Source organism: Sebastes umbrosus, chromosome 13 (assembly GCF_015220745.1).
Source record: "Sebastes umbrosus isolate fSebUmb1 chromosome 13, fSebUmb1.pri, whole genome shotgun sequence".
Lineage (NCBI taxonomy): Eukaryota > Metazoa > Chordata > Actinopteri > Perciformes > Sebastidae > Sebastes > Sebastes umbrosus.
Window position 1 is genome coordinate 1,575,606 of NC_051281.1, and position 21,376 is coordinate 1,596,981.

The following is a 21,376-nucleotide window of genomic DNA, read 5'->3' on the forward strand; positions in this document are numbered from 1 at the left end:
CCTAAAATTTAGCATAATTTGGAGCGTTATTTAACCTCCTTCACTACAAGCTAGTATGACATGGTTGGTACCGATGGATTCATCAGGTTTTTCTAGTTTCATATGATACCAGTATCTTTACACTAGCTTTAAAACTGAGCCGCTACAACCTATAAATCACAAGTTGCGTTAATGCGTTGAAGAAATTAGTGGCGTTATTGCGTTAACTTTGACTACTAATACTATATTTGTAACATAACTGATGATCATTTTATCTAGAATTACTACACCTACGCTCATCGTCAAGATCTGCTCAAAGGACATCATGTGAAGGAGGATGCCATTTCCATCATTGCAGCAAGAAGCTCCAGAGACATCGCCAGTAATGTAAGTTGTGAATATGCCAATAATAATACTATTCAAATGTATTCAATAATGTTTATTCATACCTAATGTTTTTCTTTTATACAGTACAAGTATAAACTGGCTTATGAGAAGGCAAAGGGCCACCACGTTGGCCACCGCAGCATCAAGGACGATCCTCTGCTGGTCCACTACATGGAGGTGGCCAAGATGCAGAGCGAGAAGAACTACAAGAAGGACTACCACAAGGTGAAGCTGAAGTATCACTCCCCGGTGGACATGGTGAGCTTGGTCCACGCCAAGCAGGCCTCTGCTGCTCAAACTTTTGCTGGATACAGGAAGATCCCTCACAGCTACCTCCTTCTGCCTGACAACTTGCACCTGCAGCGGTGTCGCAAAATGATGGAGATCCAGAGTGATGTATGTATTTTATAAAGAATAGCAAAGCAATGTGCACAGTTTTTTAAATTTAAATTTAAAGTTAAATTTCGGTCATGTTTTTCCTCTATAAACCGACAGAATGTCTACAAGTCAGAGTACAACAACTACAGTAAAGGTGTCGGCTGGGTCCCCATCGGTTCTGTGGATATTGAGAAGGCTAAAGTTGCTAAAGCCGCGCTGGAAGAGCATGGCTACCGCCAACATCCCAGCACCTTCAAATTCACAAGCAAGACTGACTCCATGAACACAGTTCTGGCTATGGCCAACTCAAAGATAATGGACAATGTAAGAATGTCTTCTGTTTGCATCTCTTAAAAAAATGTGTTGAAATATTGATGCATATTTTTTGAGAAACCTGGCTATACTTTATTTTATTCTTTTATTTTATTTATCTATTTATTTATTTTCCTATACTATTTATTAATTTTTCTAACTTAATTTTTCTGTTTTTTATGTTACTTTTTCTGTTATATTATAGATATTTTCTGTGTATTATCATTGTTTTTATTTTATATATTTATTTATTTATTTATCCTTTTTTTTCTTTATCTTTTTCTTTTCTGATCATATTTATTAATTTTCTTTTTCCTTTATTTCTCAACTTACTTTTTATGTTACTAATAAGGTATATTATAGATATTTTCTATTTATTATTATTATTATTATTATTATTATTATTATTATTATTATTATTATTATTTTTATTATTCTTTTAAATCTTTTTATTTATTTTATTTTCGCATCCCATTTATGAATTTTCTATTTACATTATTTATTAACTTTATTTTTCTGTTACTATTAAGGTATATTATAGATATTTTCTATTTATTATTATTATTGTTTATATTTTATTTTATTTATTATTTATGTATTTTATTTAATTTTTTTAAATCATATTATTTATTTTATTTTATTTATCTTTTCTTTATCTTCTTTTTACGTTATTTCTCGACTCAATTTTTCTGTTGCTATTAATGTATATTATAGATATTTTTTTTCTGTATTGCTATTTATAATTTAACTTTATTTATCAATAATTTAGAATATATATTCTGTGGTCAGCTGTGATTACATGTGTGTTTTAGCGGCTGGACGTGCTCAGACATATTCTTTGAGAAACCAACCACAGTAATCTCTGAGTAGCTATTTCTTATTTTATTTATTTATTTATTTAAATTATTATTATAGTTTTTATTTTATTCATATATTTTACATTTTTTTATCTTTTTATGTTTTTATCTATTTATTTTTCTGTCCTATTTATTCATTTTCTATTTACATTATTTCTCGACTTAAGTTTTCTGTTGCCATTAAGGTATATTATAGATATTTTTTCTGTATTGTTGTCAATAAAAATACCTTTGAAAGAAAGAAATATTGATGCATGTCGGAACCAAACCTTATATAAGTTAACAGGTTTTACTGTTCTTTTGGCTTCCCTCTAGACTGCATACAGGGCTTCTGGCGAGAAGTTCAAGCACACCTACCATCTGCCAGCTGACTGCCCCGAGTTCCTTCAGGCTAAATTCAACGCCCAGACCCTCAGCGAGGTTAGAACGCAATATATTTATTAAAAAATCAAAGTTAGACATTGTTTTATTGCCTGAAACACCAAGTGTATATCAATAACACTTTTGCTGTTTATCCACAGAGTCACTACAAGCACAAGTGGCTGGAAGATATCGCCAAGGGATACGACATGAAGCCTGATGCTATTTCTGTCCTGCACGCCAAGCATGGCAGACATATTGCCAGCAACGTATGTAAATCAAACATTTTATCCCATTTAACTGAAACAGTCGTCTACAGGTAACTAACTCCTTTTTTTCTTTTTCCTTTCAGATCCAATACAAGAAAGAGTATGAGAAGGCCAGAGGCCACCACGTCGGCTTCCGCAGCATCAAGGACGATCCTCTGCTGGTCCACTACATGGAGGTGGCCAAGATGCAGAGCGAAAGGAACTACAAGAAGGACTACCACAAGGCCAAGCTGAAGTATCACTCCCCGGTGGACATGCTGAGCTTGATCCAAGCCAAGCAGGCCTCTGCTGCTCAGACTTTCACTGGTTACAGGAAGATCCCTCACAGCTACTTCCTTCTGCCTGACAACTTGCACGTGGAGCGGTGTCGCAAAATGAACGTCCAGTGCAGCGATGTGAGTGGACAGTTTTATCCTTTTGTCTTTTAAGGATCAAAACCATGCTCGTACTTGCCAATCCTCCTGATTTTCCTTACCCTCTCCCGGTTTCCTCCTGGGGTCAAAATTCTCACATATTTCTCCCGAATTATGGCCATTTCTCACACCTTTTCTATGTTATCTCAGCCTGTTTCTGGCGCTGCACAGCGTGTATAAGTTCTACTGTGTCCAACCCGGACGACAACAGAGCTACACCAAAGTGTTTTTTCCCGGTGGAGGAGAGCTGCTTGCGATACCGTGGCACGGTCGCACATCACAACATCAAGGCAAAGCCATTGTAGCGTGGTGCAAACCAATGGAAATAACGGGTTCCAGAACGCAGTGGTGCCGTTGTCGCGTTGTGTCTGAAAAAAGGACCTTCAGTGAGAGAGAGACGGAAAGAACGAAGAGAAAGAAATACTCAAGCAGGAGCAGAAAATTCATGAATGAAATTGAAAAATGATTCACAGAGTTCACATCAGAGGGGCAAATTATTCAGTTTTCTTTTCTGAGAATTAAAAATAAAACTAGAATGGCACTTGGAGAGCGCAGACCTCCGCCAAGCTGCCCGAGTACGATTATCCCCCCTCTTCGTTCAGCTTGCGCCATCATCCACGTGTATCTTTGTTTATGTTGAGATCAGCTGTACGTAGCGGGGCATCCTAAAACACTTCATTCAAACTGGACAGAAACAAAATAAAACTCACTTAAACCGTCGTCGTTACTCTTTCCAACAATCACCAAGTGAGCTTTGGTCGAAGTCAACTGTAATGTCACCGAGTTTAATGTGAAAAAACGGAGAATCTACAGGTGTCCCCTCCTCTGTCCACCCCCCACGTCCCCCTCTTTCTCTGTCTCTCTCTCTGCTGGCAGAGAGAAAGAGGCAGGGTGACGCGTCATGAACGCGTTACACTGTTACACTGCGCACTCTTAAACACACTCTTATAGCCTGTGGTGTTAATGCATAGGCTGAACGGAGTTATTAAAAAAGATTCCCGAAGCCAGATCATGATCCGGATCGCCACCAAAATATAATGGATTGTTCATTGTGCCACACCCCACCCTTCCAAAAAATGTTATTCCAATCCATCACAGACTTTTGGAGTAATCCTCCAAACAAACAAACAAACCAACAAACAAACCAACGCCGGTGAAAACATAACAAAACATAACATAATTAAAAGTAGGCCTATTCAACAAAATCTGCTGTTGCAGTGCACTTATTGTTTTGTTATTTTTATTCTTTAAACGTCACCAGACCAGAATGCAGGAAACAAAGTCTCTGAAACTCACATTCTTCTGTGGGAGGACCACCAGATCCCCCACTTTGGTTTAGAAATCCTCCCTATTTTTGAGGTCTCAAGGTTGGCGAGTATGATCATGTTTGAAACGCAACCACGATGCATCTATGTTGTGTGTTTGATTTTCACATTTCTGCAAAAAAGTTTAATGAGACATTGATCATTTATTTTCTATTTCCAGTCTGACTACAAGTCTGAATGGAACAACTATATCAGAGGTGTTGGATGGGTCCCCATTGGCTCGATTGGAGTTGAGACCGCTAAACTTGGCAGTCAGATTCAGAGCGACCATGGGTACCGCACTCATCCATCCACCTTCAAGTTCAGCAAGCTGATGGACTCTATGGACTTAACTCTGGCTACCGCCAACAACAAGATCATGAACAAGGTGCAGTATGTTTAACTGTGTAGTGCAGGGGTCACAAAAATCTAAGTTATAATTGTTCATAACAATCATCATTGATTTGTTTCTTTACTTACAGAAAGCATACACTGCAGCTTGGGAGAAGGACAAACTGACAGTCCACGTCATGCCAGACGCTCCTGAGATTGTCCTGGCCAAGGCTAACGCCATCACCATGAGCAACGTAAGGCATTAAATTACATTACAAATTTATACATTTTTTTACTTTTATTTTATCTTATTTAAAGGGCAGGTCCATCTGCCTGAAAGAAGTGGGGTTGTATGTACGTATACTCCGTGTTCTGCGAGGTAAAATTACTGTTTTTGTGAATGGAGTCTGGTGGCTTTGAAGAGAGCGCTATAACGACTTCGGCGAGGTAAAGCAGCTGTGGACTGGAGCAGCAGAAAAACATATTGTAGAAACCTAAAAAAAACACTTGACAGTTGACAGTTGACGCTATATGTAGAATATTTTCACCGCTTTACCTCGCCATCAGACAGCCCTTTCTGACGGGGGAACTGAAGCCGTTATATCGCTGTCTTCAGAGCCACCAGACTCCATTCACAAAAACAGTTATTTTACCTCTCAGAACAGGAGAGTAGCTGGTCTACCGCTGCATCGATCGATTGGTTAGTTTGTGTTATTGTGTGACTTTCTGATCTGAACTAACGTGGCGTCCACAGCAGTACGTTAGCTTAGCTTCCTGCCGGTACTCCGGTCTGCTTCTCCAAACTGGGAGCACGCCGACCGCCATCTAAGTTACTGTATTAATACACCGACTATAAGGATGTATACATACTGTACATGTAGCAGCGCCATCATGCAGAAACCTACGTCAGGTTGCATTGTAGCACTGAAACATACAAACTTTGACCAAAATTTGAATGTAGGGATTTGAATACGTAAGGAACACCACTGGGAAGTTACAGAACTATATAAAACTCCACCCTTTAATCATTTGAATTTATATGTTTTCACAGAAACTTTACAAAGCCGGTTTCGTGGAGATGGCCAATAAGGGCCACCACCTCAAAGAAGACGCCATCTCAGTTCTGGCTGCCAAGTCTGGTACCGCCATTGCCAGTGATGTAAGTTGAAAATAAATCCCTGCACCAAAATGAAGAAGTTAATCTACTACAACCCGTCACACATGGTAAACAAGTATTTATTCACTTGTCACAGTACAAGTACAAGCTGGCGTACGAGAAGGCCAGAGGCCACCACGTCGGCTTCCGCAGCATCAAGGACGACCCTCTGCTGGTCCACTACATGGAGGTGGCCAAACTGCAGAGCGAGAAGAACTACAAGAAGGACTACCACAAGGCCAAGCTGAAGTATCACTCCCCGGTGGACATGGTGAGCTTGGTCCACGCCAAGCAGGCCTCTGCCGCTCAGACTTTTACTGGTTACAGGAAGATCCCTCACAGCTACTTCCTTCTGCCTGACAACTTGCACGTGCAACGGTGTCGCAAGATGAACCTCCAGTGCAGCGATGTGAGTGTTAAAATACCAGCTGTGCTATACACGCAATAATTATATCCATTTATAAAGACAGATTGTTGAGTGATTGCAAAAAGTTTAGTGAGACATTGATCATTTATTTTCTATTTCCAGTCTGACTACAAGTCTGAATGGAACAACTATATCAGAGGTGTTGGATGGGTCCCCATTGGCTCGATTGGAGTTGAGACTGCTAAACTTGGCAGTCAGATTCAGAGCGACCATGGGTACCGCACTCATCCATCCACCTTCAAGTTCAAAAAGCTGATGGACTCCATGGACTTGACTCTGGCTACCGCCAACAACAAGATCATGAACAAGGTGCGGCATGTTTAACTGTGTAGTGCAGGGGTCACAAAAATGTTTAACAATCATCATTGATTTATTTTTCTGGTGTCTTTATTTACAGCAAGCATACACTTCAGCTTGGGAGAAGGACAAACTGACAGTCCACGTCATGCCAGACGCTCCTGAGATTGTCCTGGCCAAGGCCAATGCCCTCACCATGAGCAACGTAAGGGGAATCCATGAAACTGATAAACCAACTGCGTTTAATAGTTAATACTAGAGGTGGCACCAAGTCATTGTTTTGCAAGTCACAAGTTTTTTCACTCAAGTCACAAGTCCTAAACTTTGAGTTTCGAGTCCTAAAATTTATACATAAAGACATAAATAAATAAATGTAATAATGAATTAATACATTTAAAAATAAATAAAAAGAAATGCAACAATAAATATATACATTTAAAAGTGAATATAAATAAATAAATTCAATGTAGTAATCAATTCATACATTTAAAAATAAATAAAAAATAAATGCAATAATAAATAAATACATTTAAAAGTAAAAACAAAAATTAATAAATGAATATAATAATGAATTAACACATTTAAAAATAAATGAAGAATACATATGTGAAAATGCATAAATAAATACAATGTAGTAATGAATTAATACATTTAAAAAATAAATAAAAAATAAATTCAATAATATATAAATACATTTAAAAGTGAATACAAATAAATAAATGCAATGTAGTAATGAATTAATACATTTAAAAATAAATTAAAAATAAATGCAATACTTAATCAATTTAAAAGTAAATAAATAAATAACAAATACAATGTAGTAATGGATAAATACATTTAAAAAAAAATAAAAATAAATGCAGTAATAAATAAATACATTTAAAAGTGAATAAAAATAAATAAATAAAAGGGACAATTAAATGGAAGAGTAGATAGATGGGAGAATTAATACAAAGATAAATCAATAAATAAGCAAACTAATTATCAATCAAATGTTTATCAATTAATTAATTCATGTCTACATTTATTTTTTAAATATTTTTGGTTCATTTAATGGCATATTTATTTATTCATCATTTAATTTATTTATTTATTAATTTTTGATTTTGGCAGGTTCGGTCTTCCATAGTAGTTAGTAGTAGAGTAAATGTTTTCAAGTCAAAAGGCTCAAGTCCAAGGGAAGTCATGTTGTCAAGTATAAAGTCATCAAAACGTGACTTGAGTCCACCCCTCTGGTTAATACTGTGTATGGTTAATGGGGATCAGTTTGTGAATGTAAACATTGTTTTATTTCACTTATAGAAACTTTACAAAGCCGGCGTTGTGGCGATGGCCAACAAGGGCTACAACCTCAAAGCTGACGCCATCTCAATTTTGGCCGCCAGGTCCGGTACCAACATTGCCAGTAATGTAAGTTATAAATCAAAAACGTCACAATACGTCTGCTAAAAATCATATCATATACGTTTGTCTCTGTAAATGACAAAGTATGTGTTTGCCGTCACAGTACAAGTACAAGTTGGCTTACGAGAAGGCCAGAGGCCACCACGTCGGCTTCCGCAGCATCAAGGACGACCCTCTGCTGGTCCACTACATGGAGGTGGCCAAACTGCAGAGCGACAAGAACTACAAGAAGGACTGGAACAAGGCCAAGCTGAAGTATCACTCCCCGGTGGACATGCTGAGCGTGGTCCAAGCCAAGCAGGCCTCCGCTGCTCAGACGATGACTGGATACAGACACATCCAGCACACTAACACTCTCCTCCCTGACGCCATGAACCTGCAACTCGCTCGTAACATGCAGTTCATCATCAGCGACGTATGTAGAGAGTCGGACTTAAATATGATGTTTATTTGTAGAAAACAAAAATCCAAAGTTTTACATTACTGTATTCTGTTGATGTTCTCCCTTTAGAACCAGTACAAGAGTGACTATGAGAGCTTCGGGAAGGGGATAGGATGGGTCCCGATCGGATCATTGGATGTTGAGAAAGCAAAAATAGGCAGCCGGATCCTCAGTGAGAGCCGATACCGTCAACCTCCCACCAAATTCAAATTCACCAAAGACATGCACTCCATGGATCTGACACTGGCCACTGCCAACAACCAGATTATGAATAAGGTACTGGATAATACAAATATCAATACAAATATCTCTTCTATTGCATTTATGTCTAAGATATGAAACCATCGACTATGTTTTGTTTTTAGAAAGCCTACCTCAGTGCCTGGGAAAAGGACAAGACTTCCATCCACATCATGCCCGATGCGATGGACATTGTTCTTGCCAGAGGAAACAAGAAGAACGTCAGTGAGGTACAGTGTGATGCCTTAATTTTTCACGTAATTTTCCACACAATTTTTCACTTTCTGTCATGATTTGTAATGAGAAAACGATAACCATCCTTAATAAATGGTAAATTGATAGTCAATTAAACTTTAGTTAATATTTATTTTACTGTTAAGAAATGAAATGATAATTAACTATGGTTACTAATTATCAGAAATGCTATAATTTATGTTATTTTAACAGTTTATTTTTGCACACTTTTTATATACTATATTAAGTATTATGGAGGACAGAACCTGCCAAAATTAAAAATAAATGAATAAATAAATGACTCGATAAATAAATAAATAAATAGATAGCAAAAATAATATTAAAAGCCATTAATTAATTGATAAAATGCGACATAGATTGATATTTCTGCTTAAATTTGCTTCTTTATATTAATTATCTTATTTAATTACTCTTCTGTTTAATTTTCACTTTTTTTTATTTATGTATTTATTTTTATTAATTAATTTTCTTATTTATTAGAGAAATGTATAAAGAAAGGAATACAGAAATAAATAAGTTTGGGGAAATAAATAAGGGGTGAAATGGAATATTGTACATAAATAAATATACAAACACATTGATACATATGTTTTTTTTAAATTGAAAATAAATAGAAAATAAATGAAAAAATAAATAAATTAATAAAAATAAATTAATAAATAAAAAACAATAAATTTAGAAATTAGTAAAAAATAAATACATAAATAACTAAAAGGGAAAATTAAATTTATAAAGTGGAATTGATACAAAGTTAAATAAATAAAGAAGCACATTAAAACACTACATTTGCTGGCTACATTTATTTTTAATATTTTTGCTACATTTAATAACATTTATTTATTGATTGAGTCATTTATTTATTGATTTTTGATTTTTGCAGGTTCCATCCATAATACTTAATATAGTATATAAAATGTTGTGTGCAACAATAAATTGTTAAAATAACATGAATTATAGCATTTCTAATAATTAGTAACCATTGTTAATTATCATTTCACTGTTTGTTAACAGTAAAATAACTATTAACTAAAGTTTGATAACATATCATTTATCATTTATTAAGGACAGTTATTATAAAGTGGAAACAGGAAATGGGTACATTATTGTACTTCAGGTTGGTGCAGTAGTTTATTCATTTGAAAGTAGACATGTTCTCTTTTATAAAAATGTATATCCTCTCTCTCTCTCTTCAGAAACTGTATAAATTGGACAACGAGCTGTCCAAGAAGAAGGGTCATCATGTTCGTGGTGACGCCATCGCCGTCCTGGCTGCCAAAGCCTCCACTGCTATTGCTAGTGATGTAAGTGTCTGTGTGGTTATTTTTTTATACTGTACTACCTATTGGACTGTATATATCATCTGTTGCGGTTATGAAAACTCTCACTCTCTTATTTTTTTTTAGTACAAGTACCTCGCAGGATACCGTAAGCAGGTCGGCCACCACATCGGCGCTCGCAGCATCCAGGACGACCCTCTGATGGTGCTGGCTCTGAACTCAGCCAAGATCGCCAGTGACGCCCTGTACAAGAAGGACTTCAACCAGTCCAAGACCAAGTTCCACCTGCCGGTGGACATGATGGCCTTTGAACTGGCCAAGAAGAACCAGATCCAGGTCAACCACGCCAACTACATCACTCGCCTCCACAACTGGACCTGTCTGCCAGACTCCACTGATGTCCGCCAGGCCAGACATGCATATGACATACAGAGTGATGTGAGTATGAATCCTTGAGTTTATACTGTGGGGAGTTTTCATGTTTTTGATCATCTTTCCACATAATAAACCCTTTTGTGTTTTGTCCAGAATATTTACAAGGAGGATCTGAAGATGATGCAGGGTGTCGGATGGGTGCCTATAGGTTCACTGGATGTTGAGAAGGCGAAGAAAGCCGGTGAGGCCCTGAACGAGAGGAAGTATCGTCAACCCCCAACCAACTTCAAATTCAAAATGACCACTGAAGACATGCCCATGGTGTTGGCTAAGGCCAACGCTCAGACGGTCAACAAGGTATTTCCTTTGCAGTTACGGCTCCCGACATTTTATTGTGTTCTTTTTTTTTTTATATTGGTGCAAAAACAAAACAGCAGCGACTTTACAAGTAGTACAACAATGATAAGAAGAGGGGAGAAATACCCAAGAAAAGACTTGACATGAGACATAACAAAGGTTAAAATGATAATAAATAATAATTCTAGTAATAATCTCCTAAATAAATACAAAATAAAACAATAATAATATTAATGTTAAAAATAATATGAATAATAATAATAACAATGTGGTAATAATAAGGAAGGAATTACAAATAAATAAATGACAATATAATTTGATCGTGTTCTATATTAATGCTGTTTTTACACTTAACAATATTGTTTTTAAATGCAGTTTTTTTTATTTTTACACCATATTACATTTGATGATATTTTTAAGGGAGGAAGATAACATGGCAACACTTGAAACAGATAAATTAATCGAGGAAGAATGTAATTGTATATAACATAGATTTTTACAATTAACTGTAACGGCAAAGTAGATAATTTTATCAAATAGAATTTAACCTTGTTCGATAGATTGTAATATGTAATTTACTTGAAAGCTATTTCATTGTAAAGTAATGTCTGTTCCAAAATATTTAGATTATATACATGTTTTATATTTATATATATATATACAGACGTAGGCAAAGTTGTTGGTACCCTTCCGTTAAAGAGAGAAAAACCCACAATGGTCACTGAAATAACTTGAAACTGACAAAAGTAATAATAAATAAAAATTTACTGAAAATGAACTAATGAAAATCAGACATTGTTTTTGAATTGTGGTTCAACAGAATCATTTTAAAAAACAAACTAATGAAACTGACCTGGACAAAAAATGATGGTACCCCTAGAAAAGATGTAAAATAATTTGACCATAGGGACATATTAAACTAAGGTGTGTCCTGTAAATAGCATCACAGGTATCTTCAAACTTGTAATCAGTCAGTCTGCCTATTTAAAGGGTGAAAAGTAGTCACTGTGCTGTTTGGTATCATGGTGTGTACCACACTGAACATGGACCACAGAAAGCTAAGGAGAGAGTTGTCTCAGGAGATTAGAAAGAAAATTATAGACCTTCATGTTAAAGGTAAAGGCTATAAGACCATCTCCAAGCAGCTTGATGTTCCTGTGACTACAGCTGCTCATATTATTCAGAAGTTTAAGGTCCATGGGACTGTAGCCAACCTCCCTGGACGTGGCCGCAAGAGGAAAATTGATGACATATTGAAGAGACGGATAATACGAATGGTAACCAAAGAGCCCAGAACAACTTCCACAGAGATTAGAGGTGAACTCCAAGGTCAAGGTACATCAGTGTCAAATCGCACCATCCGTCACTGTTTGAGCCAAAGTGGACTTAATGGAAGACGACCCAGGAGGACACCAAATCATAAAAAAGCGAGACTGGAATTTTCCAAAATGCATATTGACAAGCCACAAAGCTTCTGGGAGAATGTCCTTTGGACAGATGAGACAAAACTGGAGCTTTTTGGCAAGTCACATCAGCTCTATGTTCACAGACAAAGAGATGAAGCATCCAAAGAAAAGAACACTGTACCTAATGTGAAACATGGAGGAGGCTCGGTTATGTTATGGGGCTGCTTTGTTGCATCTGGCACAGGGTGTCTTGAATCTGTGCAGGGTGCAATGAAATCTCAAGACTATCAAGGCATTCTGGAGCGAAATGTGCTGCCCAGTGTCAGAAAGCTTGGTCTCCGTCGCAGGTCATGGGTCCTCAAACAGGATAATGACCCAAAACACAGCTAAAAACACCCAAGAATGGCTAAGAACTAAACATTGGACTATCCTGAAGTGGCCTTCTATGAGCCCTGATCTAAATCCTATTGAACATCTGTGGAAGGAGCTGAAACATGCAATCTGGAGAAGGCACCCTTCAAACTTGAGACAGCTGGAGCAGTTTGCTCACGAGGAGTGGGCCAACATACCTGTCGACAGGTGCAGAAGTCTCATTGAGAGTTACAGAAATCACTTGTTTGCAGTGATTGCCTCAAAAGGTTGTGCAACAAAATATTAAGTTAAGGGTACCATCATTTTTGTCTAGGCCAGTTTCATTAGTTTGTTTTTTTAAATGATTCTGCTGAACCATAATTCAAAAACAATATCTGATTTTCATTAGTTAATTTTCAGTGAATTTTTATTTATTATTACTTTTGTCAGTTTCAAGTTATTTCAGTGACCATTGTTGGTTTTTCTTTCTTTAACGGAAGGGTACCAACGATTTTGCCTACATCTGTATATAAGATTCTCCTGTGTAACATTTGAGTTAATGAAATGTGCAACAGACACGCATTTAATTAATTAAAATTAAATTCATACCCCGAATGTATGGAAGCCCATAGGGGACTTTATTAAAATGGTAATGTAAACTTGAAAATGAAAATGTAATTCAACAATAATGTTATAATTGTCCACATATCTATGTGTTATTTGATTGAAAATTTAAATGAAAATGCAATAATGTTTTCATTCTCACATACTCATGAAAATGGAAAAGCTGTTTGACATTTAATTTTCAAAGTCCTATGCCGCTGTACAGTGGGCAATATCTGAATGTTAATTCAACTATGAAAATTTAAATATTATATAAACAATGTAGCCTGATTTTCCATTTGTGCAAGAATTATTTAAGTCAAAATCAAAATTGAAATGCAATTTTTTAACAATTTAAAATGAAAATTAAAACCGAATTTGAAATTTCATTTTCAAAGACTTAACCTGCTGTATAGTGGACTATAATGAAATGTTAATTCAAATTTGAAAATTAAAATATTATATAAATGATTTAGCCTAATTTTCCATTTGTTCAAGAATTATTTGAGTGACAATTAAAATTAAAATGCAATTTTCTACCAGTTTGAAAATGAAAATGAAAAAAGCATTTCAATCCAATCTCATTTTCCCTGTTTTTACTTTAATTCTGTCTATTTTCCGTTATTGTAAAGCACTTTGCGCTGCATTTCTTGTTTGAAAGGTGCTATACAATTAAAGTTTATTATTATTATTATTATTACAGCAAGCTTACATTCAAGCCTGGGAGAAAGACAAGACAACCATCCATATAATGCCTGATGCTATGGATATCCAGCTGGCCAAAGCAAACAAATCCAACTACAGCTTGGTGAGTCCTTCTCACACATTCAGAAATAAAGTCAAGTTGTTGTCATAGCTTTTGAAGCAGCTTACTTACTAATACGCCACCATTTTTCAGAAGATGCTTGAATGTTTTCTTGTATTTTTCTCCGTTATATACAGAAACTTTACAAGCAGGCAAATGAAGACGCCAAGAAGAAGGGCTACGATATCCGCAATGATGCCATTTCCATTAAAGCAGCCAGGGCTGCCAGGGACATTGCCAGTGATGTAAGCTGTTGTTTTTTTTTAACAATAATAAACAGTTAGCATACATTTATTACTGAACATGTAATAATGGAACTTTGTTATTCATTTCTTCTCCCAGTACAAGTACCTCGCAGGATACCGTAAGCAGGTCGGCCACCACATCGGCGCTCGCTGCGTCGAGGACGACCCTCTGCTTGTGCTGGCTCTGAACTCAGCCAAGATCGCCAGTGACGCCCTGTACAAGAAGGACTTCAACAAGTCCAAGACCAAGTTCAACCTGCCGGTGGACATGATGGCCTTTGAACTGGCCAAGAAGAACCAGATTCAGGTCAACCACGCCAACTACATCACTCGCCTCCACAACTGGACTTGTCTGCCAGACTCCAATGATGTCGTCCTGGCGAGGAAAGCCTACGATCTTCAGAGTGATGTGAGTATGAATCCTTGAGTTTATACTGTGGGGAGTTTTCATGTTTTTGATCATCTTTCCACATAATAAACCCTTTTGTGTTTTGTCCAGAATATTTACAAGGAGGATCTGAAGATGATGCAGGGTGTCGGATGGGTGCCTATAGGTTCACTGGATGTTGAGAAGGCGAAGAAAGCCGGTGAGGCCCTGAACGAGAGGAAGTATCGTCAACCCCCAACCAACTTCAAATTTAAAATGACCACTGAAGACATGCCCATGGTGTTGGCTAAGGCCAACGCTCAGGTTATGAACAAGGTATGAAACGATCAATCCTCAAAGTGAATGGAGTCATCGGAGTGCCGCGAAAAAATAAATAAAAGAATAATTGTGGAAATAAAAATACACAAAAGAAAATATAAAATAATAATAAATGCATTTTCATTTATTTATGTATATGTTTTTACACATTTTTTGATTATTATTTATTGTATATAAATTACTCTTTTTATATTTTTTAAATTCTCGTATCTATTTATTTTTTATATGTCATTAATTTATTTTTATCCCTTTATTTTTCCTCATTCTTGTCCCTGTTTCTTTTGCTTTCGAAATTTTTTATTTACTTATTTACTCTTTTATTTATTTCCAATTTTTTTAATTACTTATTTATTATTTTATTCATTTCTCTTTATATTTTCACATTTATTATTTACTTATTTATTCTTTTATTTATTTATTTAAATATTTTACGTTTTTAAATTTACTTATTTAATCTTTTATTTATGTCTCTTTATAGTTTCACATTTATTATTTATTATTTTTTATTTTGTTAATTAATTTTTGTATTTCCACATTTTGTATTTACATATTTATTCTTTATATATGTATTTATTTCCACATTTTTTATTTACTTACTTATTCTTTTATTTCTCTTTATGTTTCCACATTTATTATTTACTTATTTATTTATTTATTTTTATATTTCCACATTTTTTTATTTACTTATTCATTCTTTCATTTATTTATTTCCACATATTTTATTTATTTATTATTTTATGTATTTCCCTTTATGTTTTCACATGTATAATTTACTTATTTATTATTTTAGTTATATATAACTTTTGCTTTCGACATTTTTTATTTACTTATTTACTCTTTTATTTATTTCCAATTTTTTTAATTACTTATTTATTATTTTATTCATTTCTCTTTATATTTTCACATTTATTATTTACTTATTTATTCTTTTATTTATTTATTTAAATATTTTACTTTTTTAAATTTACTTATTTAATCTTTTATTTATGTCTCTTTATAGTTTCACATTTATTATTTATTATTTTTTATTTTGTTAATTAATTTTTGTATTTCCACATTTTGTATTTACATATTTATTCTTTATATATGTATTTATTTCCACATTTTTTATTTACTTACTTATTCTTTTATTTCTCTTTATGTTTCCACATTTATTATTTACTTATTTATTTATTTCATTTTATATTTCCACGTTTATTTTCTTATTCTTTTACAGATTTATTATTTTTTATGGCACTCTTGAACTACTTATACTAATACGAAGAGGAAATTGTACTCTCATAAAAATGCATACTTGCGTAGTATATGAATGAGCTCTCGTGTTGGTGTTTTCTTTGTCTACAGAAAACTTACGTTGAAGCCTGGAACAATGACAAGTCGAAGATCCACATCATGCCTGACGCTATGGATGTTCTTCTCGCCAAAGCAAACAACTACAACTACAGCTTGGTGAGTGGAAAATTAAATAGATAAACTCATATTCATGGATTCCTTGGAATGATAAATGTATATACTTAACATCTCTGGGATGTTTATTTACAGAAAAAGTACAAGCAGGCAAATGAAGACGCCAAGAAGAAGGGCTACGATATCCGCAATGATGCCATTTCCATTAAAGCAGCCAGGGCTGCCAGGGACATTGCCAGTGATGTAAGCTGTTGAATTTACAATAATAAACAGTTAGCATACATTTATTACTGAACATGTAATAATGGAATTTTGTTTTTCATTTCTCTTCCAGTACAAGTACCTCGCAGGATACCGTAAGCAGGTCGGCCACCACATCGGCGCTCGCTGCGTCGAGGACGACCCTCTGCTCGTGCTGGCTCTGAACTCAGCCAAGATCGCCAGTGACGCCCTGTACAAGAAGGACTTCAACAAGTCCAAGACCAAGTTCAACCTGCCGGTGGACATGATGGCCTTTGAACTGGCCAAGAAGAACCAGATTCAGGTCAACCACGCCAACTACATCACTCGCCTCCACAACTGGACTTGTCTGCCAGACTCCAATGATGTCGTCCTGGCGAGGAAAGCCTACGATCTTCAGAGTGATGTGAGTATGAATCCTTGAGTTTATACTGTGGGGAGTTTTCATGTTTTTGATCATCTTTCCACATAATAAACCCTTTTGTGTTTTGTCCAGAATATTTACAAGGAGGATCTGAAGATGATGCAGGGTGTCGGATGGGTGCCTATAGGTTCACTGGATGTTGAGAAGGCGAAGAAAGCCGGTGAGGCCCTGAACGAGAGGAAGTATCGTCAACCCCCAACCAACTTCAAATTCAAAATGACCACTGAAGACATGCCCATGGTGTTGGCTAAGGCCAACGCTCAGGTTATGAACAAGGTATGAAACCATATATTGTATAATGTCAAACAACACTATCGACTACATATGGATATGATAAAGAAAGGATTTAATCATAAAATGCAAACTTGCAAAGTTCATAATGTAGGTAAATTCTCATTTCGTTGATTTCTATGACTACAGAAAACATACGTCGAAGCCTGGAACAATGAGAAGTCGAATATCCACATCATGCCTGACGCTATGGATGTTCTTCTCGCCAAAGCAAACAACTACAACTACAGCTTGGTGAGTGGAAAATTAAATAGATAAACTCGTATTCATGGATTCCTTTCAATGGCTAAATTTATATACTTAACGTCTCTGGGATGTTTGTGTTTGTTTACAGAAAAAGTACAAACAAGCTAATGAAGACGCCAAGAAGAAGGGCTACGATATCCGCAATGATGCCATTTCCATTAAAGCAGCCAGGGCTGCCAGGGACATCGCCAGTGATGTAAGTGTTCCATTTTAGTTATTTAATTGAAAAGTTGCAGGATATTCTAGACGTCCCAGCGTGTTCTGGGTCTACCCCGGGGTCTCTTACCAGTTGGACGTGCCCGGAAAACCTCCAAAGGGAGGCATCCAGGAGGCATCCTGATCAGATATTGAACCACCTCAGCTGGCCCCTTTAGAGGTGAAGGAGCAGTGCTTCTACTCCGAGCTCCCTCCGGATGTCTGAGCTCCTCACCCTCTCTCTAAGGCTGAGCCCAGGCACCCTACTGAGGAAGCTCATTTCAGCCGCTTGTATCCACAATCTCATTCTTTCGGTTACTACCCAAAATTCATGACCATAGGTGAGGGTCGGAATGTAGATGGACCGGTAAATCGAGAGCTTTGCTAAACTCCCTCTTCACCACAACTGTCCGGTACAATAACTGCTGACGCTGCACCGAACCGCCTGCCCATCTCCTGCTCCATTTTACCCTCACTCGTGAACAAGACCCCGAGATACTTAAACTCCCTTACTTGGGGCTGCGATTTAGTCCTGACCCGGAGGGCGCAATCCAGCGTTTTCCAGCAGAGAACCATGGCCTCAGACTTGGGAGGTGCTGACTCTCATCCCGACCGCTTCGCACTCGGCTGCAAACCGCTCCAGTGTGTATTGAAGGTCACGGTCTGATGGAGCCAACAGAACCACATCATCTGCAAAGAGCAGAGATGCAATTCTGAGGTTCCCAAACCGGACCCTCTCCTCCGGACCCTTGAGATCCTGTCCATGAAAATCACAAACAGAATTGGCGACAAGGGAAAACCCTGGCAGAGGCCAACAGCCACTGGACACAGCTCTTGACCCCGGTACCCCATATCCCACGGTATCCCCCACAGTACTCCTTGGGGGACACGGCCTTCAGGCCCCTTGGCCTTCCTCCAATGCCTTGTAAGAGTGTCTGATCAGCCCCACAGAGCCATCTATCGGGTTCCAGGGCTGGAGGTCAATCCTGAGGCCTCCTGGCCTTCTGCCACCCGCCCCAAGAGAGTCTGATCAGCCCCCGAGATCCATCCGTCATGCTCCTGGTGCAGATGCTGGCCTTCAGGCCCCTTGGCCTTCCTCCAATGCCCTATAAGAGTGTCTGACCAGCCCCAGAGACCCATCCTTCGTGCTCCAGAGCTGGAGCTCGATCCCCAGGGCCCCCGGCCCCTCCACCACGTTAAGGTGGCGATTCATTGGAGGGATATTATTTGTATTATAAATGCAATATGCATTTAACTATAGACAACTAATTATAGTTTGCCAAAAGATTATTGTGAGTGAATTCTTTTTTATTTTACCCATTGTACAAAATGTGTGTGCAATTGTTAACAAACAATAATATTATTTCATTTCTCTTCCAGTACAAGTACCTTGCAGGATACCGTAAGCAGGTCGGCCATCACATCGGCGCTCGCTGCGTCCAGGACGACCCTCTGATGGTGCTGGCTCTGAACTCAGCCAAGATCGCCAGTGACGCCCTGTACAAGAAAGACTTCAACAAGTCCAAGACCAAGTTCAACCTGCCGGTGGACATGATGGCCTTTGTACTGGCCAAGAAGAACCAGATCCAGGTCAACCACGCCAACTACATCACTCGCCTCCACAACTGGACCTGTCTGCCAGACTCCACTGATGTCGTCCAGGCGAGAAAAGCCTACGATCTTCAGAGTGATGTGAGTTCAGCCTCCCTGCTAATTTGTTCCTCTTTGTCTTTGTTTATTTCATGTTCGTGCTACCAAGTATGTCAGGAATTGAATTTTGTGTTACTGCTCTTTATAGGCCGTCTACAAAGCTGACCTGAAGTGGCTCCAGGGCACGGGCTGGGTCCCAATTGGCTCGATTGACGTGGAAAAAGCCAAGAAGGCTGCAGAAGCCTTGAATGAAAGGAAGTACCGCCAGCACCCCAGCACTTTTCCCTTCAAGAGCACCACGGATGCCATGAACCTCGTGCTTGCAAAGAATAACGCTCAGACCATGAACAGGGTGAGACTTCATAAGTTTATTGGTTAAATGAAAGGGCATACAGCACATAATGACTATTTTTATTATTTCTGCAATGTCAATACCATCATTTAACGGTGGAATTATTTGTGTTTTGTTCCAGGGTCTCTACGTCAAGGCATGGGAGAAGGACAAGACCACGCTGCACATCAACCCTGACACTCCTGAGATCGTCCTCGCTCAGCAGAACGCTATCAACATGAGCAGGGTAAGGTTAGCGGAAAGCCCGAAGCTTTCCAGAATAGAGTGCCATTATTCAGCCATGTAGTCTGTACTGACTACACTGTAATTATATCCGTGTAAATATGCTACACTCAGAGCTTTGATGTAGAATAAGAAGTGAGAAAGACTGCTTATGGTGGGTGGAGGGCAGGTGGATGGGTCCAACAAACACAGGACTTTTAACCAGGAGACCGCTGTTTTCTTTTGTAAGTTACGTTAGTGACCTTTGTGACCTGTTTTCCGTACTGATGTTGCGTTGTTTCCGTACATATTTTACTTAGTTTACGTACTTATTTCAATTGCCCGTCGCCATCTTGTTTTTTGGCCATCGCCATCTTGGTTCTTGTCCATCACTGCCATGTTGGTTTTTGACCGTCGTCACTTTGGTTTTTATCTATCGCTGTCAACTTGGTTTTTGGCCATCACCGCCATCTTTGTTTTTCGCTGCCGTCATCTTGGTTTTTGGCCTTTGCCATCCTGGTTTTTGTCTGTCGCCGTCATGTTGGTTTTTGGCCGCCGCCATCTTGGTTTTTGTCTGTCGCCATCATGGTTTCTAGCCGTCGTCATTTTGTTTTTTCTCCATCTCCGTGGCCATCTTAGTTTTTTGCAACCAGAAGTGACACGAGAAGGTGGAGACCATTACAACCCAAAGCTAACTTAGCCTTACTAATTGGTTTGGTTGTCCCCTGCTGGTACTGCACTTTTGTACACCTTTATTGACACCTCGGCGAGGCAAAACGTGACACAGACATGCTATTCTCTGGTGGTCAGACGGGTCTATTACACACTTTGGCGTGATATCATGTTGCATAATTAGACCTCCATTTGTTAAAACAGTTAACAAAAGTATTCATACTCGGTGTGTTTTACTTCTCAGAAACTCTACAGACAAGGTTTTGAGGCCACCATCAACAAAGGCTATTACCTCCCTGGGGATGCAATCTCTGTCAAGGCTGCTAAGGCCTCCAGGGACATCATCAGTGACGTGAGTGACTCCTCAAATATCTGTTTATATGTGATTTACACACTGGTGTTAGACGTAATGTGAGAAAACCTTTTCTGCTGATATCCTCAGTACAAGTACAAGACAGGGTACCGTAAGCAGGTGGGCCACCACATCGGAGCCCTCAGCGTCCATGACGACCCTCTGATCGTGCTGGCTATGAACTCAGCCAAGATCGCCAGTGATAACCTGTACAAGAAGGACTTCAACCAGTCCAAGACCAAGTTCCACCTGCCGGTCGACATGCTGAATATTGAACTGGCCAAGAGGTGCCAGAAACAAGTCAACGATTTCAACTACAGAACTCATCTGCACAATTGGACCTGCCTGCCAGACTCCACCGACGTGGTCCAGGCCAGAAAGGCCTACAATCTTCAGAGTGATGTGAGT

At 37.9% G+C, this 21,376-nt stretch overlaps 1 protein-coding gene across 45 annotated transcripts in view; it reads left to right on the forward strand.

The window, feature by feature from the left end:
• neb (nebulin) overlaps positions 1 to 21,376 on the forward strand; it is a 108,739-nt gene that overhangs the window by 27,144 nt on the left and 60,219 nt on the right. For 31 of the 45 annotated variants that reach the window (XM_037789707.1, XM_037789711.1, XM_037789753.1 and 28 more), the window contains 34 exons: positions 259 to 366; positions 451 to 762; positions 862 to 1,068; positions 2,229 to 2,333; positions 2,435 to 2,542; positions 2,626 to 2,937; positions 4,441 to 4,647; positions 4,742 to 4,846; positions 5,644 to 5,751; positions 5,846 to 6,157; positions 6,278 to 6,484; positions 6,573 to 6,677; positions 7,775 to 7,882; positions 7,980 to 8,291; positions 8,388 to 8,594; positions 8,684 to 8,788; positions 10,007 to 10,114; positions 10,217 to 10,528; positions 10,619 to 10,822; positions 13,886 to 13,990; positions 14,125 to 14,232; positions 14,330 to 14,641; positions 14,732 to 14,935; positions 16,283 to 16,387; positions 16,481 to 16,588; positions 16,680 to 16,991; positions 17,082 to 17,285; positions 17,430 to 17,534; positions 17,635 to 17,742; positions 19,122 to 19,433; positions 19,540 to 19,743; positions 19,865 to 19,969; positions 20,861 to 20,968; positions 21,059 to 21,370. In XM_037789707.1, the coding sequence (XP_037645635.1) occupies positions 259 to 366; positions 451 to 762; positions 862 to 1,068; positions 2,229 to 2,333; positions 2,435 to 2,542; positions 2,626 to 2,937; positions 4,441 to 4,647; positions 4,742 to 4,846; positions 5,644 to 5,751; positions 5,846 to 6,157; positions 6,278 to 6,484; positions 6,573 to 6,677; positions 7,775 to 7,882; positions 7,980 to 8,291; positions 8,388 to 8,594; positions 8,684 to 8,788; positions 10,007 to 10,114; positions 10,217 to 10,528; positions 10,619 to 10,822; positions 13,886 to 13,990; positions 14,125 to 14,232; positions 14,330 to 14,641; positions 14,732 to 14,935; positions 16,283 to 16,387; positions 16,481 to 16,588; positions 16,680 to 16,991; positions 17,082 to 17,285; positions 17,430 to 17,534; positions 17,635 to 17,742; positions 19,122 to 19,433; positions 19,540 to 19,743; positions 19,865 to 19,969; positions 20,861 to 20,968; positions 21,059 to 21,370 (6,264 nt within the window). The remainder of the gene's footprint in view (positions 1 to 258; positions 367 to 450; positions 763 to 861; positions 1,069 to 2,228; positions 2,334 to 2,434; positions 2,543 to 2,625; positions 2,938 to 4,440; positions 4,648 to 4,741; positions 4,847 to 5,643; positions 5,752 to 5,845; positions 6,158 to 6,277; positions 6,485 to 6,572; positions 6,678 to 7,774; positions 7,883 to 7,979; positions 8,292 to 8,387; positions 8,595 to 8,683; positions 8,789 to 10,006; positions 10,115 to 10,216; positions 10,529 to 10,618; positions 10,823 to 13,885; positions 13,991 to 14,124; positions 14,233 to 14,329; positions 14,642 to 14,731; positions 14,936 to 16,282; positions 16,388 to 16,480; positions 16,589 to 16,679; positions 16,992 to 17,081; positions 17,286 to 17,429; positions 17,535 to 17,634; positions 17,743 to 19,121; positions 19,434 to 19,539; positions 19,744 to 19,864; positions 19,970 to 20,860; positions 20,969 to 21,058; positions 21,371 to 21,376) is intronic. The other 14 variants (XM_037789738.1, XM_037789737.1, XM_037789735.1 and 11 more) reach the window with 14 other exon arrangements.